The 22,433-nt window shown below is 35.9% G+C and overlaps 1 protein-coding gene across 7 annotated transcripts in view; it reads right to left on the bottom strand.

Annotated features, from left to right (window-relative positions):
- LOC108709786 (diacylglycerol kinase eta) overlaps nucleotides 1-22,433 on the bottom strand; it is a 127,874-nt gene that overhangs the window by 18,606 nt on the left and 86,835 nt on the right. For all 7 annotated transcript variants that reach the window (XR_001934689.2, XR_001934690.2, XM_018249933.2 and 4 more), the window contains 18 exons: nucleotides 20,566-20,728; nucleotides 19,589-19,697; nucleotides 18,807-18,946; nucleotides 17,886-17,973; nucleotides 16,867-16,958; nucleotides 16,534-16,633; nucleotides 15,636-15,915; nucleotides 14,033-14,164; nucleotides 13,301-13,435; nucleotides 12,040-12,157; nucleotides 10,884-10,994; nucleotides 10,065-10,161; nucleotides 9,437-9,544; nucleotides 8,416-8,529; nucleotides 7,609-7,743; nucleotides 4,609-4,775; nucleotides 4,085-4,190; nucleotides 3,832-3,924 (listed from right to left, as the gene is read on the bottom strand). Coding sequence is in view for 5 of the 7 variants with exons in the window: in XM_018249933.2 (XP_018105422.1) it covers nucleotides 3,832-3,924; nucleotides 4,085-4,190; nucleotides 4,609-4,775; nucleotides 7,609-7,743; nucleotides 8,416-8,529; nucleotides 9,437-9,544; nucleotides 10,065-10,161; nucleotides 10,884-10,994; nucleotides 12,040-12,157; nucleotides 13,301-13,435; nucleotides 14,033-14,164; nucleotides 15,636-15,915; nucleotides 16,534-16,633; nucleotides 16,867-16,958; nucleotides 17,886-17,973; nucleotides 18,807-18,946; nucleotides 19,589-19,697; nucleotides 20,566-20,728 (2,288 nt within the window). In the remaining 2 variants the exon portion in view is untranslated. The remainder of the gene's footprint in view (nucleotides 1-3,831; nucleotides 3,925-4,084; nucleotides 4,191-4,608; nucleotides 4,776-7,608; nucleotides 7,744-8,415; nucleotides 8,530-9,436; nucleotides 9,545-10,064; nucleotides 10,162-10,883; nucleotides 10,995-12,039; nucleotides 12,158-13,300; nucleotides 13,436-14,032; nucleotides 14,165-15,635; nucleotides 15,916-16,533; nucleotides 16,634-16,866; nucleotides 16,959-17,885; nucleotides 17,974-18,806; nucleotides 18,947-19,588; nucleotides 19,698-20,565; nucleotides 20,729-22,433) is intronic.

Genomic DNA, 22,433 nt, shown 5'->3' with positions numbered 1-22,433 from the left:
GTTTATTTAAATGTTTTAGGAGACTTTCAAAAGAATTACAGAAAAAAAAAAAAGGTCCTAAGCATTGTGGATAATAGATCCTATACCACTCACTGCGGGGGTCATCTGTAAGATCCTCAGGAAATTACAAGAATGGAGTAATAGCAGGGCACTCAAATGCTTACTTTTTTTTTATTAGTATTGCATATTTAACCCAATGCATTTCAACCCCAAAGAATTTATAAATACTGTCACAAAATGGATATGTATGGTTCTTCTTCACACCTTAAGGAATAATAGTAATATTTTCTTACATTTTCTACCAGAAGATGGCAGTGCTAGCTAAAGTTTAATGTGCTGCATTTCTTCACATCATCAGCAACATAAAAATAGGTCACCAGGATGCTAAAGATAAGTCACGGAGGAATATATATATATTTTTTTGAAAACTGTAATTAAAAGAAGATTCAAAAAAATATATTTAGTCAATAATTTATGTATTATATCAGGGGTGTCCAAACTACAGCCCAAGGGCCACATTTGGCCCAGGATGCATATGAATGTGGCCCAGCTTGAAACGCTTGGTTCCCGAGGAAATAGGAGGAGGGGGGACTCTGCCCATTGCCCAGTTAGTAATAATAATATAATAATATGTCTATTTAATATCCAGGTGTCCCATATTCCAGTGTATAGCTCCATCTGGTTATCCAACTGGCATTTTAGTTCTTTTCTGTGTATTTCCTTTACTTTTACAAATCAAACGTGTTGTGTATTTCATGTGTGGCCCCAGACAATTATTCTTTTTCCAATGTGGCCCAGCGAGCCAAAAGTTTGGACACCCCTGTATTATATCCTTGGAATAAAGGATCATAGTTAATTTTAAAACATTTGTAACCTAAATAGGCATGTAATACATTGACATGTAAGGGAAACTTGACTCGAGTGACTGTGCACTCCAGTCATCCTCTATTATGTCTCCTTTCTCAGAGTGGGAGGGGAAGCTCAACTACGATCAATGTGCTTACTGAAAGAAGTTTTAAGGAGCAAATAGGCACAATAAAAGGCTTATCCTTGGTATATTTAATCGATTTAAAGTTCATCGTTTACAGGGATGGGAGAACTGATTAGAGCTCAAACCTCAGCTCAATTATTCCTATCTCACGGACATTCCCAAAGAAGAAAACACAAACCAATAGCCTGCCTGGTACGAGGTCACCAAAATGGGGAAAATACAAGTTTTGTGATAGACCTTTTGGAAATCCTACAGAGAACAGGCAAGCCAGCATTATATTAAAGCTTAGATGTTGAAAAGACATTCAACTACATAGGTTCTTCAACACAGCAGCAAAGAGGATTGTGGAGCCCAGACCACTTTTAAGCTAAAAGAAGCACTGTTCAGTCTCTGAAGTTAGCCATTCTCCTTTAAAGGAAAACTAAATCTTATCTATAGAAGTAGGGCAGAAATGTTGTACATTGTACCAGCCCAAGGGAATCACAGCAATTTATCAGGGAAGATATGTGCCTCCAAACATTCGCCTATAGCTCCCCATCTTCTTTTCTGCAGACTCACTGCATATGCTCTGTGCTGCTATCACAATATAAGGTTGATTATATAAGGCTGACACAATATGTCACAATATAAGGGTGATTAATAAATAATTCAGATTATAGGTGCTGATAAGCCTGATGCTAATGTAAATGAGCATTCATATCCAAGCTATAGCTTTTCTTATTTTATAAGCTGCATCCCATTTGCCGTGCACCAATGGTTCGGGTGCCCAAATCCGAACCCTTTTGTTTGCAAAAATGACTACAACTTCTTATACAACATGGTCACTCACCACTACTGTTTGGTGGCCCGGGTGCGGCACCTTGAACCTGCAGCTACTGACCGACTTACACCTTTAAAAGAGCACGCACTCCACAGGCCAAGAATAGGGATAAAACTGGCAACTTTTATTTCAAAATTCTGACACGTTTTGTGTGTATACACACAGTCATAGCTCAGAAACCAGTACAATTAACATCAGAACTTAATAATCAGTCCTGTGGCATCAGTTTATAAAACAGGCAAACCAAATTTTCTGCTTGATAATCTGCAACAACCCCCTAAGACTACCTTATTAACAGCTGCTCAGAGCTCACTAAGCATGTGCACAGACACTCCTAACAAAATCAAAGATGGGGCTATCCTGTGACAAATTTGAAGGCCATTACTACTATAAAGATGCTGACCCTTAAGGCTACTTCAGTAAGTTCTGTATATAAAATCTAACATTTCTATCCATATTTATTTGTAGGGTTTAGTTCTGCTTTAAGTATACATTTGAATGATCCAGATATACACAAGGTAAACTTTGGCCCAGTCCAATATAAAATGTGTATTTTTAGTGGACATTCCATTCACCATACCTAACAAACACGTACCTCTACCCATGCTTCACACAGTTCTGAATATAGTTCCATCTCAGAATATACTGACTCCCAGACAGAAGCCCTACCAATATATTTGTCAACAAAAACCATAAAACATCAAAGGAGAAAGATTTATTCACTGTGGGTGACAAATGTTAGTCACCCTCAGTTATTATAATCACTTATCTGATGCCCCGGGCTGGTGTTAGCAGAAACCTGCACTGGCCTGGGAGTTCTTCTGAGACAGCACCATGAAGTATTTGTCTTCCTGCATTATCCTTCTTTGCATGGGCATGCATGCGCAGTAGGGTGGAACTTTAACTAAAAAGCCACTGTTTCTCTCTACTCCGCATGTGTTGGACCTAGGGTATTGAAGAATGAAGTCTGTGTACCCCAAAGGCAGTTTTCTGCTGATAGGAGCACCAGTCCAGGATATCAGATAAGTGATTACAACCACTGGGGTTGCCTAACATTTGGAACCTTTCTTTCTATTTTGATTCAATCCCAGACAATTGATTTTATTTAATATCTGGAGTTATTAAGCAAATACTTCTCTTCTTATCCACCATATAAAGACAATGCTGCAAAACCATTCTACTTTTCAATATACGTAAATTACAACTATAAATGTTTTATTGGAAATGCAGTTGAATCTGTCTGGCCCTGTATATTCTCTGCTCATCTGGTTCGGAGTCCTGTAAAGGCAAGGAAGAACCAGCTGATTAAAAGACCTGATGGAGAACTCACTTTTGCATTAGCACTGCCTATGACTAAGTACCAGAGGGTATAAAAATGCATAAGGCAGAGTACCATGAGGTCTGTATGTAAGTATTTTTATATTAATATGATGTTTAAAATTCTTCTCATTTATGAAGAAAATGTGGAGTCACAGATATCTATTTTTGTTGCTTTTATTTAGAAAATGTACCCTGCCAGACACTTGAAACCTACCAGCCGGGTAACTACTACACAGCAGACCCTGTGGCTGTGGGGGGGGGGGGGCTGAACTGCAGTTGTCTGGTAGCCACCCTAACCTGTGCATCTGTTTGCCTGCTGCAAGTAGGATGAGCAGCACACGAGCAGTGGGACAATGTGTTGGAGGGGTTGCCCCATCTGTGTATATTTTACACACATCTACAGGATCTGCCTGTCTATATGACCACCCTTATGGGAAGACATTTAAGCACTCAAAGGAAGCATTTTAAATATATCTTAATCTTCCTAATTTGCAAGCTCCTGTTCAGTATCAAATTCAACAATGAGCATAGGAGAAGCTCTGAGAAGACACCTCTGATGATTCCTCCCTGCAAAAAAATACAGACAGAAATACAGACAGAAACCTCACAGACAAATGTTTCCATGTTGTAGTTTATGTTTCTTGTAACTATGTAACAACAATAACTTTGCTAATAAGAATGTAGAGACAGAACATCTTACCAAAGGCACTCTTCCAACCAAGAGAGATTCTGTTTCATTGTGCAAAGCTTTTGCGGTTACTGCTACTTCAATGGCAGTGTTTCTTGTTAGACTCTAACAAGGGGAAAGGGCTGTTAGAAATCAAGTATAGAGTTCATGGATTAACACGCATGCTATGACAAACTTGCATATAGATTTTAATCCATGTAACCAACATTTATTCATCTTGGCAAGACAATAATGAATATTAACATGGCCACTTTGCCTGACCTACCTCTGGAAAGCGTGGGTTAGCTTTATTTATTGCATGTGAGCAGGCATTTACTGCATGAGCCAGTTCTTGCTCCAGCAAGCTATGAATTTTTGCAGCTTCACATATTCTGAAAAGAAAGTTTGTATTATTTATGTGCAAGATGACCTAGTTAAATACACTACAAAGAAAATGGTTATCGCTAAGAGCAAAATTGACAATGTTCAGTTATGGATCCCTTGCTATTAGAGGGTGATGGGAACAGTAAAAGCAATGCAGTTTGGCTATCCTGCAATTAGACACAAGATTATACATGTTGTTATAGATCAGAGAAGAAAATTCAGTGAATGCCTTTATGGGGTAAAGTGTTTGTATACAGCTTTATAAATAAAAAAGGAAAATGAAAGCTCAGTATATAGCCTGCAAACCATTAATTCTTAAAACAATAATGATAATGAAGAAATGAATAACCTTATTGTGTTATTACTCAACTCAAGATTTAGGTATTTTGCTTTTCCACATAAATATAGTGCAGTGAGACCACACACCTTGTAATAAGCTCCTCTGCAGCTTTCGAGCAAAGATGGATGAGTGTGACCTCTTCCTCTGATGCTAAATCTACAGCTTGTGGAGAATATAGATGAGGACGAAGGGGAAGCTTACAGGAATCATACTTCTGCTTGTCCTCCCAGGACTTCAGGGTGTTCTCAAAAGCCTGCTTATAAAATATATCATATTAACTAGGGCACACAATGCTCACCTGTACCACAGGTAAACATTCTTTTGTGTAGGCAGCAAAACGACACTGCTGCAGATAAAACATCTGATAACATTTGAATGAAGCATTTTTGCAGAAATGGCAGCATGCTCACTTTAGACAGCATTAATAAACCATAAAACACAGTATCAGGGCTCATTTATCAAAACAACCAATCAGGGATTAGCCTTTTTGATATTTGCATGTAGAACACAGATCACAAATATCTGACCGGCTGTCAGTGGTTAGTGCCCATGTGCATATAAGTCCCAATAGGAAGGCATATCATTAAAAAAAATAAAATCTAAAATATACAAATAAATAAGTTAATCACAAATGTTCCTAATGCTTTAAAACTTAGCAACTCCTGACACAAGGGATCTAAAAGTTCAAATTATAGAAAAGGTTGTGAGTCAGATGAGGCGATTTTCTAAGAACTTTAAATTCCAGAGAAGATTTCTGGATATTTGAATTAAATACATGTGCCCCCATGGGCCTCAACTCGAGGTGGGATGTTTCATATATAACCTGATCCATACTTATTTGCTCTTTATTTAAGATCTTGAGCTCAATGCTTATACATTTGCCATTAATCTCTATTATTAGCTTCTTAATGGTTAATTGTCTTAACAGGGTTTGTAATTTTATCTTTACAGGTTATCTTGTTGGGGGGTCCTCTGTGACTCATTTTCTGGATTCGTTTTTACGATTCTTGATTTATAATATATGTGTATATATTATATATATATATTATATATATATAATATATATATATATATATATATATATATATATATATATATGTTTTCTTAATTATGTCCTATAGATGGCGTTGTTTTTTTATGTATAAAAGAGTGATTCACTGGCATCTCGTTTAGCCTATGATTAAGCAGCGTTCTCGAAATGCGTTAGGCGCTCTATGCACTCCAGCTACCTAACTTTTTAAATAATTTAATAAATAGTATTTTTTACTTCAAGAGGCAGTGTGCCACTTCATTTTTTAACTCCTGACACAATACCCTTCACACATATATTGATTCAAACTCTGTGCTGCGAATATGTGTTTCCATTATTTGCTCTACCACCTGTGTCTGGTACACAGACCATAAGATCCACTGGGCAGGTTGTGATATACAGTAAGCCCATACCAAGGTAAAGGATATTAAGACTCGGTTTGCTATTATTGGTTTAAGATACATTTGGTTTTATCTGTATGGAGGATACTGCTCATATGGTAGGAAAATAAATGCCTATGTGCCCAGATTTACTACATAAATATTCATAATTCACTTAGTATTCACAATAACATTGCGAAAACCCTGTTTCTATATGTATTAAATATTTCAATTATGTGTAATTATTTTGATGCCTTGTCATTTACAGTTGAGATGTATGAGTAATTTCATGAACATACTCTGTAAAAGAACACCCAAGCACCCTCTCCTGTTCAAAAAGGCAGATGCCATCAAATCACACATATTTTGACACTTGTCATGGAAATATGGTCTCCCATAAAGCAAGATGTCATTACGTATTCAGTGTGAATAATAACAGGCATTGCAGCAACTGATGACAATTGAAGCTATTTAAAGCATAGCAGTGAAGTGAAGCATTATTCAGCTAAAAGAATGGTTAGTATGGTTAGACTATTCCATTAAGTTCCACAAGTTTACAAATAACAAGCGTACCTATAAGCAAGAATATGTAAATCGCTGCAGGTGCTATAATTAATTTAGTGTGACACATATTCAATAAACAAGTTAAATAATACGGTTACCCAAAATTAAACATATGGTCATTATATGTACAAAAGATCAAAAATGTAATAATATGTAAAGCTTCCAGCTGTATATGTTTAGGTGAGTTGGTTCCATTTCAAAGATCCCTAAAATAATCAGGGCTTGGGTGGAATGGAGCATCTCTTGGCATAACTAGAAAGGGATCAATGCAAATTAGGTGTGTGCCCGATAAATGTTTGGAAGGGGCCATGTTTTAATCCACACCTGTAATTGCAAATATTGTTCAGGCACGTAGTTTTAAAAAAAGATTGCATACAGCTTTCCTTGTACAGGTATGTCATCTGTTATCCAGAAACCCGTTATCAAGAAAGCTCCGAATTATCCAAATAATTTAGATTTTTAAAAATGATTTCCTTTTTCTCTGTAATAATTAAACAGCACTTTGTACTTGATCACAACTGAGATAAAATGAATCCTTATTAGAAGCAAAATCAGTCTATTGGGTTTATTTAATGTCTACATGATTTTCTAGTAGACATAAGGTATGAAGATACAAATTATGGAAAGATCCATTATCCGGAAGAACCCAGGTCCCGGGCATTCTGGATCACAGGTCTCATACCTGTATAATAAAGCAACAGTATATGTAGTATCTTGACCAGGGTTTCATAATGTTTTTTTGTTGGGACCCAAATTAAATATGGTTGTCATGGACACCCAACCTAAACAGCTGGGGACCCAAATTTGCGAATGGACCTAGAATATGTTATCTATACTAAGGCAGGATACATACCATTTCTAAAGACTTAGTAACCAGCTCCATCAAAAACTAATCTATAGTCTTCGTAGAACAGACACATATCCAGCTCATCCAACCCTTCAGCCACATAACCCAAAGATTTAGGATCAGTCCTTCTATTGTGTTACTAATGAATTCAAGGAAGCAAAATTGTAGCTTTAAAAAGGTCAAATAGCTTTATACTGTACAGTGTTTTAGATTATTATTATCTATTTGTTATAGATAATAACAAATGTAAACTTTGTGGACTTACCCTATCCCTGGTCAGCATCTGAGCTCTGTTTTTATGTACAATTTTAATAACACCAGGTGGCTGGACCCATGCCTCTCCATCAACTTGAACAGGAACTCCTTCCTCTCCAATTATGGTGATCTTCACTGCCCGGCACTAGGACAGAACACATGTCACACAATAACAAACATTCTCAGATGAAGATGATTCCAATCTGTACACCGGACCTGTAACACCCTCAAAACCACAAACAATTTGTAAATGGGGAACATATAATGGAAGAATTAGCAATACAAAACCATGTCAAATATGGGTTATTTGTATTATCCCAGATAAAGCACAGAAAAACCAGTATGTGCTTGCACCCTCTATGATACCTTAATGTGAGCATTTAATGATCACTAGCAGAAAGAAATCAGTGCAACATACGTGGGCAGGAAGGTCTAACAAATGTAAACTTTAGCATCAGTCCTCAAACATGTTTATACAGATGAGTTATTGAGAGATATAGTCCACATGCTGGGACATGGACAAGATGAAAAGTGCAAAGTGATGGCAAACCATCAAACTTGAGTTCAGGTACCTATCCAAAAAACACGTAATTGATTAATGATAAACAATCATTTTAATATTCGAATAGGCACAGTACTGGAAATGCTCCATATCATTTCCTTCCGACTCTGCATATAAATATTCTTTTTTGTGCACTTTCAAATCTATGTGCATACTTAGACTGTGCAAATTGTGGACAGAATGTACTAGGTGACATTAGTACATGCTGTACTGCTGTATAAACTTACAGTACTGAAAATGTCACGGATTGTGTACCTGCGCTATTCTGTGATGCTGCAGTTTAATCACCCTAGATACGGCCATCTGCATGCTTCCAAAAACTGCTACCACCTCCAAGATTTTATCATCAAACGATGGTGCACCGAAGATCTGGGCAGAGAGAATTTTAATAGTAACATGTATCTATTTGCACAAAAACTTAGCAATTATTTTTAAACAACACACTTAAAACTGGCTGGTTTATTATAAGATGATATGTATACCAGTTTAAACTGGTGATAACACAATAATAGGGATCATGGAGACCCAACCTATGCAGCTCATCATCATTCTGATCTGACCCACGAGTTTACAATCCCACGGACACTTTTGAAGGGAATGTAAAATTGTCCCAATGAAGGAACATTTCAAGAAACTTTCAAACATGCATTCATTTAAAAATGTACATTTTTAAAAAATTATTTGTAAATGCAATTGCAATTGAAAGCAGTATTTTTTTCTTATTTTGCAGGTCTGGTCCTGTCTCTTGAAACAATGTAGAAGTCATCCTTGTATGCTTATTCACAGGTCTGTCAATCATTTGTCTTCTAGTACATTCTAAAGAAATATGTTTTTGTCATTTTCCTTACGCAAAATTTATTTTGGGTTTGCATTCCCCTCAAACAAAGTACCTAAAACCTATAAAGCTCTATAAAGTAAGCACACAAAGTTAGAATTGTAATTTATCACAGTCAATAATTAAAAGTGATAAGATAACATTTGTAAATATGAATAGAAAACAATAAAAACCTCAAGATTTAGAGGCATATTTATAAGGCATATTTTTTTCCAGAATATTTGAAACAAAATAGTCCAAAATCAAATTATATTTATACAGACTTGAGGTTAAAATCTTTGGAAATGGTGAAGAGTTTTTTAAACCCTTTTAGAAATATGAGTCAGAATTCTCAGAAAAAAAAAAGATCTTAAGCGAAGTAGCCAAATTACCGATACGTCTGTACAGGCAGACAAACTGGCACTTTATTTTTACAGAACAACTCAGCTTTGTGCAACTTACATCATCTTCCTTAGTTCCACCCCAGAAATTAGTGCCACCAGCATAGCTCGGGATGTTCAGCACAGCAATGCCCTGAAGGCTGGGAAGAGGGATGTACTGACCATCACACTGCAAAGAGAAGATGAAAATGGAAGAAACTGTTTTGTGACATTTCACTTAAAGACATACAGTAAGTAGTAGGGATTTAATCACTCTGGGATTTGGTCAGATTTCAGAAACATTTGGGGCACATTTATTAAAGGTCAAATTTTTCTGGTCAGGCTTTTTGTTTCCAAAAATCGGAAAAAAAGCGCAACCTTTTCTGGATTTATTATCCAAAGCCAAATTTGAAAATACTCCAGTTAAAACCTGTCAAATCATGTAGAAGACAATGGCACAATTAAAAAAATGTTCCTTGTCTTCATGATCTTCGAGGGTTTGGGGCATTTTGATGCTGTTTTTTGTGCGTCAACCCGAAAAAGTTGTGGTTTTCGAGCGACCATTAAAGCATATTAAACGATTCAAATTGTCACAGGATTTTGTTGCACAGGCTTCTTTTTTGCTTGGATTTTTTTAGTAAAGTAAGGTCATTACATTAAGGTTTTACACAAGAATGCACAGTTGCACATAACAATCACAGCTCAGTTACCTCAAGCTGGACTTTCTGCTCTAAATTCTTGTATGTTCGCTGCAGAAGTTCCTTAGTGCCAAGCACACCATACCACATCATATTTTTAGTTCGGCTTCTGGATAACAAACATTTTTCAGTTATTCCCAGCTACATATTAAAGTTTCTACATTAGATAGCAGTCAACAAAATGCTTCAGAATTAAAGGTAAGAATGCATGAAGAGACTTGAAATCTGAAAGCTATTCATTTGGTGTTTGTACCAGTTAAATTTAGGCAACATTAGTACCCAGGAAACAGGTGCCCATCATAGGCTAAACAAATAGATTGGGTTGCAAGCTTCAGTATACTAGAGTGAGGTAATACAAGTTGTAACAAGTGGGTAGCAATCACTAGTCACCAGTTTGAAACGATTCATCACAATTGGTCACAAGACCTGGTGCAATGTTTGCAACTTATTTTTTTACATGGCCCAATTAAACTGTTTAATATAATACTAAAACTTTGACCAATTAATTTGTGTAATATAACACTAAAAATCTCAGAGATAAAGGTTAACTATCCAAGAAGGGTATTAATCTATGTATCTAATTTTCTAATGTTATATTGTGGTCTCCTCATGTCAGTTTAAAGCAAAATAGATTGAAAGCAAGAAAATCAACGATTAGAATAAGTATATGTAATACACCCCATTGCTTATCAGGATTTTGGGAATTAAAACTCTATCCCTACTGTAACCATTTTTAATCTGTTGTTAGACCCCTGCTTGTTTTAATATTATTGTGAAGAGCCGTGTAACAGTTTATCATTAATTAGGCAGCACTGCTATACAATTCATTACCTGCATTTTTCTGGGTGCTCTTCTCGCTTGTTGTTAAATTCTAAGGAAATCTTTGCATCCAGGCCAATTCCAAAATAGTTGTTCATTACACATTTTTCTAAATACCCTTCCCTGTAGAAGTTTAACAGAATTACTTTACATTGAAAAATGTATTATAATATCATCCCTTTACCTATAAGTGAATGTTAGTAAAAAAAAATAAACAAATAGTTTATTTTGTGTTCCAAAGTTTCAGTCTCTTTTGAGACCCGTTGTCCCGGTCTCACCTCTCTCAATGGAGACCAAAATGTTGCTACACTAGATTAACTTTATTTTGTTTCACTTTTTTTCAAGTCCTGTGAGAGCGCCTTGCTTCATCCTACCATACACATCATACTCTGCAATGTTCACCCAGGCATGTTTATCCTGAGAGCGAGTGAAGCTACTTTTTATGTTTATATACACACACAGCAGTGAGTGAAATTTTGTGAACACTTTAAATGAATGTGACCTAATCTGATTTTCAAGTTCTAAAAGTAGATGAATAAAACCTAGTTAACCAAATATTATTAAATTTGGTAATTTATTGAAAAAAAAAAGATCCAATAACATATCTGTGTGTGGCAAAAGTGAATCATGCTCAGTATTTGGTGTGACCTCCTTGTGCAGAAAGGTGTCATAAGTACCTCTTCTGTTTGAGCCATGATACACATCCACAATTGTGCTGTATGTGTGATCCATCTTTGCAGGATCCCCGTTCTTTAAATAAAACAGGGTCTCTTACTCACACCTGATTGTCATTCCATGGATAACCCTAAGGATTCATATTTGCAACACGCAGATATGTTATGGGATATTTTTTTTTCAATAAATACATGACCAAATATAATAATTTTTGTTTAATTTGTGTAACTATGTTTTCTTATCTACTTTTAGTAAGTGTTTGAAAATCAGATGATGTTTTAGGCCACATTCATATAAAAATATAGAAAATTGTCACAAATTTTAAAGCACCATTGTGTATATACATATACACACACACACACATATATACATACATACAGTATTAACTATATAAACAGTACAAGTGACAGCACTCATTGGTCTGTCAACATACCGGTTTTTAAGGGGAACCCTTTTGCATTTTTAATACCCTTCACAAGAGAAAACATCTTACAGTGAATCTGGATCAGGGTCAATAAATGGAGTAGCCCCCAGTGGATCTATGTTGGCCAGCAACATTTTGTTGATGATAGAACTCCCAGCGATAGATGCCGCTAGCCCCGCCTTCAGACCTAAATAACGAGACAAAAGTTCCAAATATTTAGTAGATTGCATACAGCAGAAAACTGAACTGATTTAATACCAAAAAAAATTCAAACTTTGGATAAAACAAAATGCAAATATAACAAATACAGACCCATACCACTGGACCAAGCAGCTGCTTATTGTGTTAATAGAACAAGACTTGTCTATTCTGACATGTCTGGAAGATGTTGCTTGCCTCAGCTATAGCACTTTGCATAGACATTAGGTCTTACCATTTATAATCAATCCCCTTGACAAAGGCCTTGGTGCCGAAACGTTGGGGCCATTCTCATTTTACTGGTAGGTGTATCCGCTCCTTGTTGATATCTTGCTTGCTATGTATAATCAATGGGTGGTTGATATTGTATGCTATTTTTAATATTGTATAAATTATGCCATGTACATTATGGCGTTGTTCATGTAAAATATTTTTCTCTGCATAAAAGTAAAAATCATTTTTTTGAACCACCTTTTCTCTAAATTGTGTCTGTTTCGAGTGTGCGAACATACGGATAAAATACATTGGTATAGGTTACCTTTGGTAGGGGTAACATTTGTTCTTGCACCTCTAATTACTTTTTGAAAGTTTTGGTGTGCCCTCCATTCGCTATTAATTCTATTTATAATCAATTGGCCATTTGGGGTTGTTGCTGCATAAAAAAGGATGATGATCACACAATGCAAGCAAAAAAAAAAATCCCCATATTAACTCATAAATAGGCTGTGATGAAAACCTGGCACGGTCCTATTATGGCTTCCAGCCGATCAAATTGGGCTGCACTACTAAACTCAATAATCAGCCTTTATTAATGCAGTAAGACCAGCGTCAGACTATTGCTGTGCATTCCACTGTGTAATGCATGGCCATCTTTAATTTTACTCCTGGAGGTACAGCAGCAAAGTAAGTAGCAGAGTGGAAGCAGGGAGTGGCAGTGGTTTGGTGGTTGGCCCTTAGGTGACAGCTGCTGTACAAACAGCTAGGACACTGCCTAGGCAAGTGTGTCTACCCTTAAGCAAGACAGACAGAATTTTAAAACAGAATAAGAAGAAAATTCATCATTTTTATATTAGAAAAATCAGCACATAAATTATGTTAAAAATGTATCAGTAAATACAATTAAATGCATTACCTGGACAGATTATTCTAGTGTTCAACACAGGTAGGTTTTCCTTGCTTGATGCCAAGGGTGGCCCAGAAAACGAGCCTGTGTGAGTACATGAACTGCGGCTTATAAATCTGTCTGGCGACCGCGGTGGGACCTTGCCTGCCGATTACAAAAAAATTTTGAAAACTTTTCCTATACAATCTATTAACAGTTCACCAATAAAATTATTTTCCAATACAAAATCTATGTTTAGTAACACAGTATGTTATAAAGCTTCCAACAGTTGTCTGGTTTTAACGTTTTTGGCACAAAGCAAAACCAGAAACGTCAGGAGTTAGGATTTAAAGCTTTCTGGGGAATACAAGCTGATGAAGCAGAACACACAGCATATGAATTGATTTAAGTCATTAACTAAAGATGTAGTCTAGTATGTACTCACCTAGGTATGTGTGGCAAAGTAAAAAGTAAATGTGTGTATTAAAAGTGGTTGTCTTTAGGAATAAAATGGGAAAGGAAGGCACAAAATGGTTGTGGCAGGACTCTTTCAAATACATACTAATTCTCTTTTCTCGTTCTGGAATGAGCAATAAGGGTTTGCAAGGATTGCTACAGGCAAGTGGAGGGAAGAGGGAAAATGAAAAAACGTTTACAACATAATGCCCACAGCAAATGAATAATGTGCTGTATAACATAGTTTAGAATTAACAATGGTTGCAGACTGTTTCATTTCTAGATGGATTGACTTGATTTAGTTACCAGATTCCTGAAACTCATTTTCTTTTGTGTCCTCATCTTTTTCTTCCTCTTTAGATTCCTCCAACTCCTTCCTGTATTCATCAGGAGACTGGATTTCTTGTTCCTCCGTGTGTGCATTCTGCTCATCTACCACTACGCAGTGCAACAGTAATGTTTATTAGAAACACTAGCATCAATATTCACCAACAATTTTAAAAGTTTTACATAAAATTCATGTGCATGCAAAGGAACACTATTTTTTACAGGAAACACACAAACAGAATTGCTTATTTAAGTCATCCCGAATTAACATCTTAAACGCACTATAATAATGCAGTTATTTTCAGTACTCATCTCAGACTGCAGTACAGGGTAGGATGACGCACTTGTACTTAAAGGGGACCGGTCACCTGAAAAAATTATTTCAAATCCTATTTTAATCACATTTGTCAAACAAAATAAATTTTAATTACACTATATCAATTATTTGAATCTTGTTTCCTTTGTTCTGAGAATTCATAATTATAGCAAGCAGGCAGGAGCCATTTTGTGGACACTGTTATTAAGACAAGCCTTGTATCATCTCAGAATCCTGTTTGTGCACCAGAATGGGGGACCTGATGTCCATCCCCATGCCCTGGCTACACAATGAAATGTTAAAGAGAGAGGGGAAAAGTGGGGAGAGCGGTGACATCTAGTAAGTGCTGAATGGAAAGTCCAAGTAATTGCCTGCCCCACCTCTATGCCTAATCTGCATAGAGAAGGGGCAGGCAATATTTGATTGACAGCTGAAATTTTTAAATGAGTTTACAACTGCTATGAATGCTTTAATAAAAAAAATGTTTAATTTGAAAAGGACTTTTATTATTCAGCTTTTTATGTCTGGGTGACAGGTCCCCTTTAGGCAACACTTAAGGCTAACATTAAAAAACATATATGCTATACTATACCAACATACAGGTGTTTAAACAAAATATAACCCATTTGGCCAAAGCAGAATGCCTGTACATAATTTGGGCAAGAATTGTTCAGAAACCTGCCCACACAAAACATTATTATTATATAAAACAAATAAGAAAACTGACAAGAGCCATAGTAATCTTTTTGTAATTTCAGTGTCATTTTCTAAAAGAGCATTAACGCCAAAAAAATTGAAAGGGTTTGCTATGCAATTAAATATGTGATGTTACCCAGAAGTAGTAAAACAATGTATCTGCTTTGGAAAGACTGTTATATATTATATTTAGGGAATATATTATAAAAAAATAAGCTTCTCTGTCAATGACAAAAGGCGCGTTACATAGCAGATAAGAGATAAGCTATCTTGAACACATTGGGTTTAGTTCTTACACAGGAAGATAAATAGAAGTCATTAATAATTTTCATACTGATTACATGACTACAAATTAAAAAACGCTCTCACAGAAAATAGGGAATTTGTTGTCAAAAATAGTTTAAATGTAGGTGTTGCATGAACAGAACAAACTTAGAAATAACATTTTTACTTTTTAATGTTACTGGTCCTATAACAATGCTACTTTGACAGTAGCATTAAAGGATTATAGCTTCTAAAGTGACCAATTGTATTAGTTTTACAGTACATAGATTAAAAGCAGATTCCCACCTTTCTCAGCTTGCTCTATTATCTGCCTGACAGCTTTTTTCAGGCTGTTAGCTCGCAGCATGAGTTGCTCTCTTGGTTTGAAGAACTTCTGGCTGGAAGACTTTGGTATGCTGTCAGCTAACTGTTCTCTGCTTTCAGACAGGGAGTCTTCGCTGGAGAACTCTTCCTCAACTTCTTCTTCCACAATAGGGGGGGTGGAATGTGCTAGTATTGGAGCAGCCTGGGACTCTGCATGTAGAGTCTGAAGCAGCAGGTCCAATTTTTCATTCAGAGTTGAACACTAAAATAAAATAATTCCATCACAGTCTTTTCCTTCTAGGAATATACAAAACACTGTTATATAAAAACAAAGGCTTTGGCCATACTCCAAACCAATCCCTTTGGAATACAAATTATTTCTCGTCAATGTTCTCTTAAGGATTTAACATAGGGATCCGCATGTATTTACTTCTATACAGCTCATTTTTTATGATTGAGTGGTCCTGTTTTTGATGTTTCCTGTAGCTACCCATATCACTTTCAAATTGCTACTAATTTATTTAGTTTGTAGGAGAGTGATGAAACAAAAAAAAAAATCCAAAATGATCAGTTTATTTCTAACAAGTCTTATATTCTAGCAGTAGCTTAACTTTGTGGACCCAGGCCCCCAACTACATTTTTTTGTGCAGCTGGGTGGGAACACAGGGATACTGCCCCACACACACATAAAATCATGGGTCACCCACAATTTTGTGTGCCCCACTGATCATGTGTAAAATTGCATGATCGTACTATGGTAAGTAGTACGTCTCCAATGTGCGGGCCTTTAGATGCCTCTTAATGATTCAACATGAGATGTACAGTACCTTGAATTGGCTGTGCCCATTCCTAACAGTGGTCTTTTATGGTTAACACTTACTTTTAAAGCCATGGATTCAGATTCCTCTGAGTTTTCGATTGGTTTCTCATAAGACTTCCCAACTTTTGCAACAAAGTCCTTAACAGTTTCACATAAAACCCTTCAAATAAAATTACATGGCTATTATGTAAATAACAGTATATTTATAATATGTCATTATATATTAATGTATAATATATAGTCATTTACATTTTGATGAATAAAAAAAAAAAAAGCATGAACATATAGGAATGGTCATGACCACAAGCATTTTGTGCCCACTCTCATTGAGGGTGCAGCAGTTTTTAAACAATGCTACATGCATGAAAAATTGTATGAAAATTAAAGACTCACTTAGCAGAGGAAATCACTACTGAATGTTTGTCCGAATTTAGAATTTTAGCAAGATGAGTAGCCACTGAATCTTCATATGCTGATATCTGAAACTAGAAACAGTAAATGGAAAATTACAGATTGTAAGAGACTAGACTCTAAAACTTGAGGATAGAAAACATTAAATTCCAAGTCCAAGGGGCAGATTTACTAAGGTTCAAATGGTAGATTTACATTTTTTAATTTTTTTTGGTCAAAAACAAATCCAAATTTAAAACCACCAACTCAAATTTGAATTTGAATGTGAGATTTATCACACCTCAACCCTGGAAACAGTTCTAATTTGACTAATCGCCACCTAAAACCTTAATTTAAAAGTCAATGGCAGACTTCCCTTGAACTATTTGAAGATGTTAATAGTAGTGATGAGCGAAATTTTTCGCCAAATTTTGCAGCAAAAATGATGACCATAGACTCCAATGTGAGAAAAAAAATATTGAAGCTCAATATTTAAGGTTATTTTTTTCCGAGTTGGAATTCGATTTGAATTTTCGAGTTGAGGACTATTCAAGTGAATTTTAGATGATCACAGCCAGTTACTAAAATTTATGGCCCAAAAATCCAGTCACCAATAGATGAACTCTGCAAAGAATACACCTCCTTGTGTCATAGATGAATGCTGACCCAGGCAAAAAAAAGTTCAATTTTATTAACAAAGGGTATGTTTTTATTAAATTTGCATATGTATGTATGTATTAAAAAACATGTGAAGTATGTATTTGAGCATTATCTTTTTTATGCAATTTGTAATTTTCTGGGACAATCACAGATGGAAGTATTGCTCTCATAATGTAATGTAGGTAGAGCTAAAAGCTACAATGTATGACTCTATCTGTACCTACACTGCATACATTCACTGACTACTATACTTTGTACTATACTGAGCAAATCTGCTAATACAGTCTTACAAACCTGTATAATGTAACATTACCCATAGCTATTTGCTTTCTGAAATGCAAAGGTGGAAAATAGGAACCTACTTGACACTCTTCAGATTCCTCCTCTGACGATAAGGGAAGTATAGAAGGCTTTGTTGGCAATTTCAGTTCATACGACATAATACTCCATCTAAAATATAAAAAAGCAAAAAAATGAGGAGCTTTCCAAGTTGCTTGTTTGCCATATTTTGTTCACATGCTGTTGACACAGGTTTTGATTGCCCTTCTCATGGAATATAGTGAGTTAAAAACAACAGTCTCTACACTCTTATAAATGGGAAAATGCACCTCACCTCTAGAGGTGTTATCTATAATGCCCCAAAAGCATAATTGCCATTCTTTTCTTGTTTGAATTGCATTTCCTCCAAATACTCCACGCTGACCCCATGCTCGTTGGATCGAACACTTAGGGGCCTATTTATTATGCTCTGTAAAATTAAGTTTGTTGGAAAAACAGTGTAAAAAGCTGTGTAGAATAAATGGAGAATTTATCAAGGTGTGTGTTTTTATGCCATGAGAACTCCATATTTGGAGCTGTTATTTTACACTGCTTCAGACCTTTGTAAGTAAATTCAGTGGCAGTTGCTCAAAGAAAAAAAGAAAAATGACCCAATTTTTAAGCCGTGTTTTACTCGATGGTGCGTGGCAAATTATTCCGACATTATATTACACCACATAATAAATCTGCCCGATAGTGTATTGTAACATTTGAATTGAATGTAAAAAATTCAGTGCGATTGCATTGGTAGGTTATTGGCACATACAGTAAGCCCAATCATTGCAACTGACTTTGAGAAAATTGCTGACTGAAAGTAGAACGTCTGCGCCTCAGGCCTGCATATAATGAATTTACACAAGCTACCAAAATGCACAAGAAGAACACAAGCTGCACAGTGCAATGTCCTGTCTGTCATGATATAGCATTTAATGTACAATGAACAGGATCTAATTAAAGTGCATTACCTATCCAGCATTTTTGTGCTAGCACGTTCCAACTTTTCCAGAATTTGCGGGAGCTGTGTATCATCATCGCAAGAAGCACCCCAGCCTAGTACACGAGCCAAGTCGTTACCAGTACCCAGTGGAAGTACACCCAGTTGACACTAAAATACATAATATAACCAACACAATAAGAATAATTTTTAATTAAGAACTTTCTAATAGTATCATACTGAACAACTGCCTTAAGAACTTTGTTAAGTGTAATGCCACCCATACCCCACTGCACCAGTATATAATATGATACAAACATTTTGTTTCAGGAACAGATATAATTAAGCACAGTTGTTTTTATCAGATTCCCTGAAAACTAAATATTTCCATGATTTAATTGACCCATACGCTTAAAATAAGAGTGGTTTAATTGACCCATACGCTTAAAATAAGAGTAGTGACCTATTTCCTTAAAGAACATGTATGTCTGGTACTGCTTGACAGGGTTTCCCGAAATTTAAAGCTTATGGGCCTTAAGGTTGGGTTTCTAGAAAAGTCTAGGAGAGAGTGAGACTCAACCCCAGTCTCTGGCTTTTTCAGACTAGGCCCTCCAACACTTAGATGGACGTTGGGTTTGATAGAGAAACATTTGTTGAAAGTCACTGGAATCCTTTAGGACATGACAACAGTGATGTTTTTAATTTATGTTCAGGGCATTTTTATCATCTTTGTACAATAAGAAACGTATCAGTTATATTAAAATGTTTATTTAATTTTGAATGTAACAATTCCCTTGCCTTACATAAGCTCACCTGTTTATGTAAACTTAGCTTATCAATCTCCGACAAAACCCAACCAACACTTCCATCTCCACCGCAAACAAGAATCCGGAAGTTGTCAAACTTCTGAAACAAACGTAACCTACAAAAGAAAAAAAAAAGAAAGAACCCCAAATGAATTAAATGAGAACATGTATTGTTCGTATTTAACTTTCTAAAAGAAAGGTTTAAGTTTATTTGTTTACAGATTTATAAATAAGTAATAGTAAAAGGCAAGAAAAAAATATTTACATGGAGTAAGGTTTATGGCACTGATTACAATCATAGGGTATAAGATGCAGAAGCAAGAAATACTAAGAACTAGGCATGGAAAAAAACAGAAACCCTAACAGAACACGAACCTATGATAGAGACATGTGTATATGGCTATAACAAGAACATTTGTTTTTACTGTAATATTCAATGTATTCCCTATTATTTGAATGTAATCACATTATTAAAAAGGCTTCTTCTTCTTCTTCTTCTTATTATTAAAACAGTATTTTTCACAGAACAACCAAAAAAAAAAAAAAACAATGTGAGTTTTTTTAGGTTAACAATCAGCAAGGTCTATAAGTTTCCTGTAAACACATTTCTTTGAAGCACAAGTGCTGGTTTTAGGTTGTCTGGGTATGTCAATAGTGCTGGAGCATGGCAGATCGTAGCAGATTGGCATAAATATGCCACGCGTCACATTAGCCTAAGGGTTATGAGGCATTGTATGTTTCTACAGAAGCCTTGCCTTCTCAATATGGATGGGAACCACCTGCCTAGTCTAGGCAGTTGTTGCTTTAAGCCACTCTACTACAGATTGCAGACCTAGAAACATCTTGCAGATGGTTCCAGGAAAATCAGTGTGCCTCAACAGGGTCAGTTTTACCATCTTGAAGCAAAAATTACCCATGGCATGATATTTAAATTTGTAATAAACTACGAGTTGTAATGTAACAGCTGGATATGTTAAACCTTACCCTAGATGGGGTCCTCCATTCATTAAGTCGAATACCTGAGCAGGATTAAGCAACTGTTTGAAACGCCGCAGAAACTTGACCCCTTGATTGTCTCCGCTTTTGGAATTAACAAAAACTAGAAGTGGGCTGGCACAGGATGGTGGGCAAGTTGCTTTCCAGAACCCTGCAAATGCATTCAAAACATATTCATATACTGAATAAATTGCACATTTACTAATGACATTATTTGATATCATTAACTAAAATTGGCAGTTCCTTCAAGTGACATGCTGACCCTTGAAATTTCAGTCACATCTAAAGCTGGCCATAGAAGTGCAGATTTTAGCTTTGTATCCAACGAACGATCTGACATCGCAATCTTCCGACCTGCCACTAACCATTCAGATTCCTCTGTCAAAAGAAACACTGCATTTCTTTCCTTCTATTGTGTACACATGGGCTTCTCTATCGAATTCCTGCCTTCAGCTTAAACCTCCTTGCCCTGGGCGAGAGCATGCTCAGTTTGCTCCTCTCCCCCTCCCTTCTCTGCTGTAATCTGAGCCCCAAGCTGGTGAGCAGGGAGAGACTCAGACAGGAAGTGATGTCACACCAAACTAATACTGCAGCTGCAATCCTAAACAAACAGAGAGTTTCTAGAGCTTTTTACTCAGGTAAAGCATTCTGCGGAATAAATATAGTGTTATATCTTGCACTATTGTGTCTAATGTATTGGCATTAAAATGCCTCCATAGCTTTCCTTCTCCTTTAAATAAAGTAAATTAAAGTTATGTCCAAAAAATAGAAATCACAGTCACCCATTGATATCTTCAAATAGACAATGTATGCAGAGAAATTATCGTTAGCCTACAGAAATCTTCTAACCTATCTGATTGACTAAACGACCGATCGCCATGGTACAAAAAATGTTGGGACAATCCACACACGGTCTGAAAATTGTACAAACCTTCAATTAGTACAACTTTATCTTTGCGTCTATGGCCAGCTTAAGTGTGACACAAAAATTAAAAAGACCAACTATTTGCAGGCCATTAATCGATTTATTTACGTAGCTCAAACAACAAAAGACGCAATATTTTGATTGTGGAGTACATACTAATCTGTTAACATCTCAACGAAAGGAGGTTTATCTATCTAAACCACTAACTCTTAGTTGTTTTGGGCAAATACACGGTTTAACACATACTGTGATATTGCGAGACCACTTCCTATTTCTTATTATCAGAGGAGCCCAAAAAGTAGATTGAGATCTACCAGCAGACTTTAGCTGGTGATCAGTAGATCTCAAGACACTGTCAACAAATTTGCTTGATTAAGCTTAAGCTTGATTAAATTACCCTCCTGTTCAATTCTTTTCATTAAGATATTCATTACAGTTTATTCATTAAGTTACATAATACATATATGTTAGTTAAACATAGCAATTTACATCTGTTCATTAATCAATATAATATTTAAGTAATGTTTTCAGTGGAACAATGCAATTATGGATGTAGATCATAATGGGACAACATCACTAAACATAGATCCCTTAGTACAGTATGGGCACTGTCTCATATAGTATGACTATTAAGCAAAAAAGCCTAAGGGGCAGGTTTACAAACAATGGAGATAAATATTACTGACAAGGTTTTTCATAGCAAACAACCAGCAATTCGATTTGAATAGTAACCTACAAATGAGAAAACAAAAGCAAGGATCTGACTGCTATGGGCAATATCACTAGTTATAATTATCTTCAATGTTAGCAAACGCACTCCTTAGATCTTGCACATGAAAGTGACATTTATAAAGAAACTTGAAAAAAAAAAAAAAAACTTTAGCATTCGAGCTTCCAAATGGCACATTTCAGGTTTCCTTTGATTTTCAGC

This window comes from Xenopus laevis, chromosome 2S (assembly GCF_017654675.1).
Source record: "Xenopus laevis strain J_2021 chromosome 2S, Xenopus_laevis_v10.1, whole genome shotgun sequence".
Taxonomy (NCBI): Eukaryota; Metazoa; Chordata; class Amphibia; order Anura; family Pipidae; genus Xenopus; species Xenopus laevis.
Note: the sequence above shows the minus strand (reverse complement) of the source record. Positions and strands in the feature narration are given on the sequence as shown.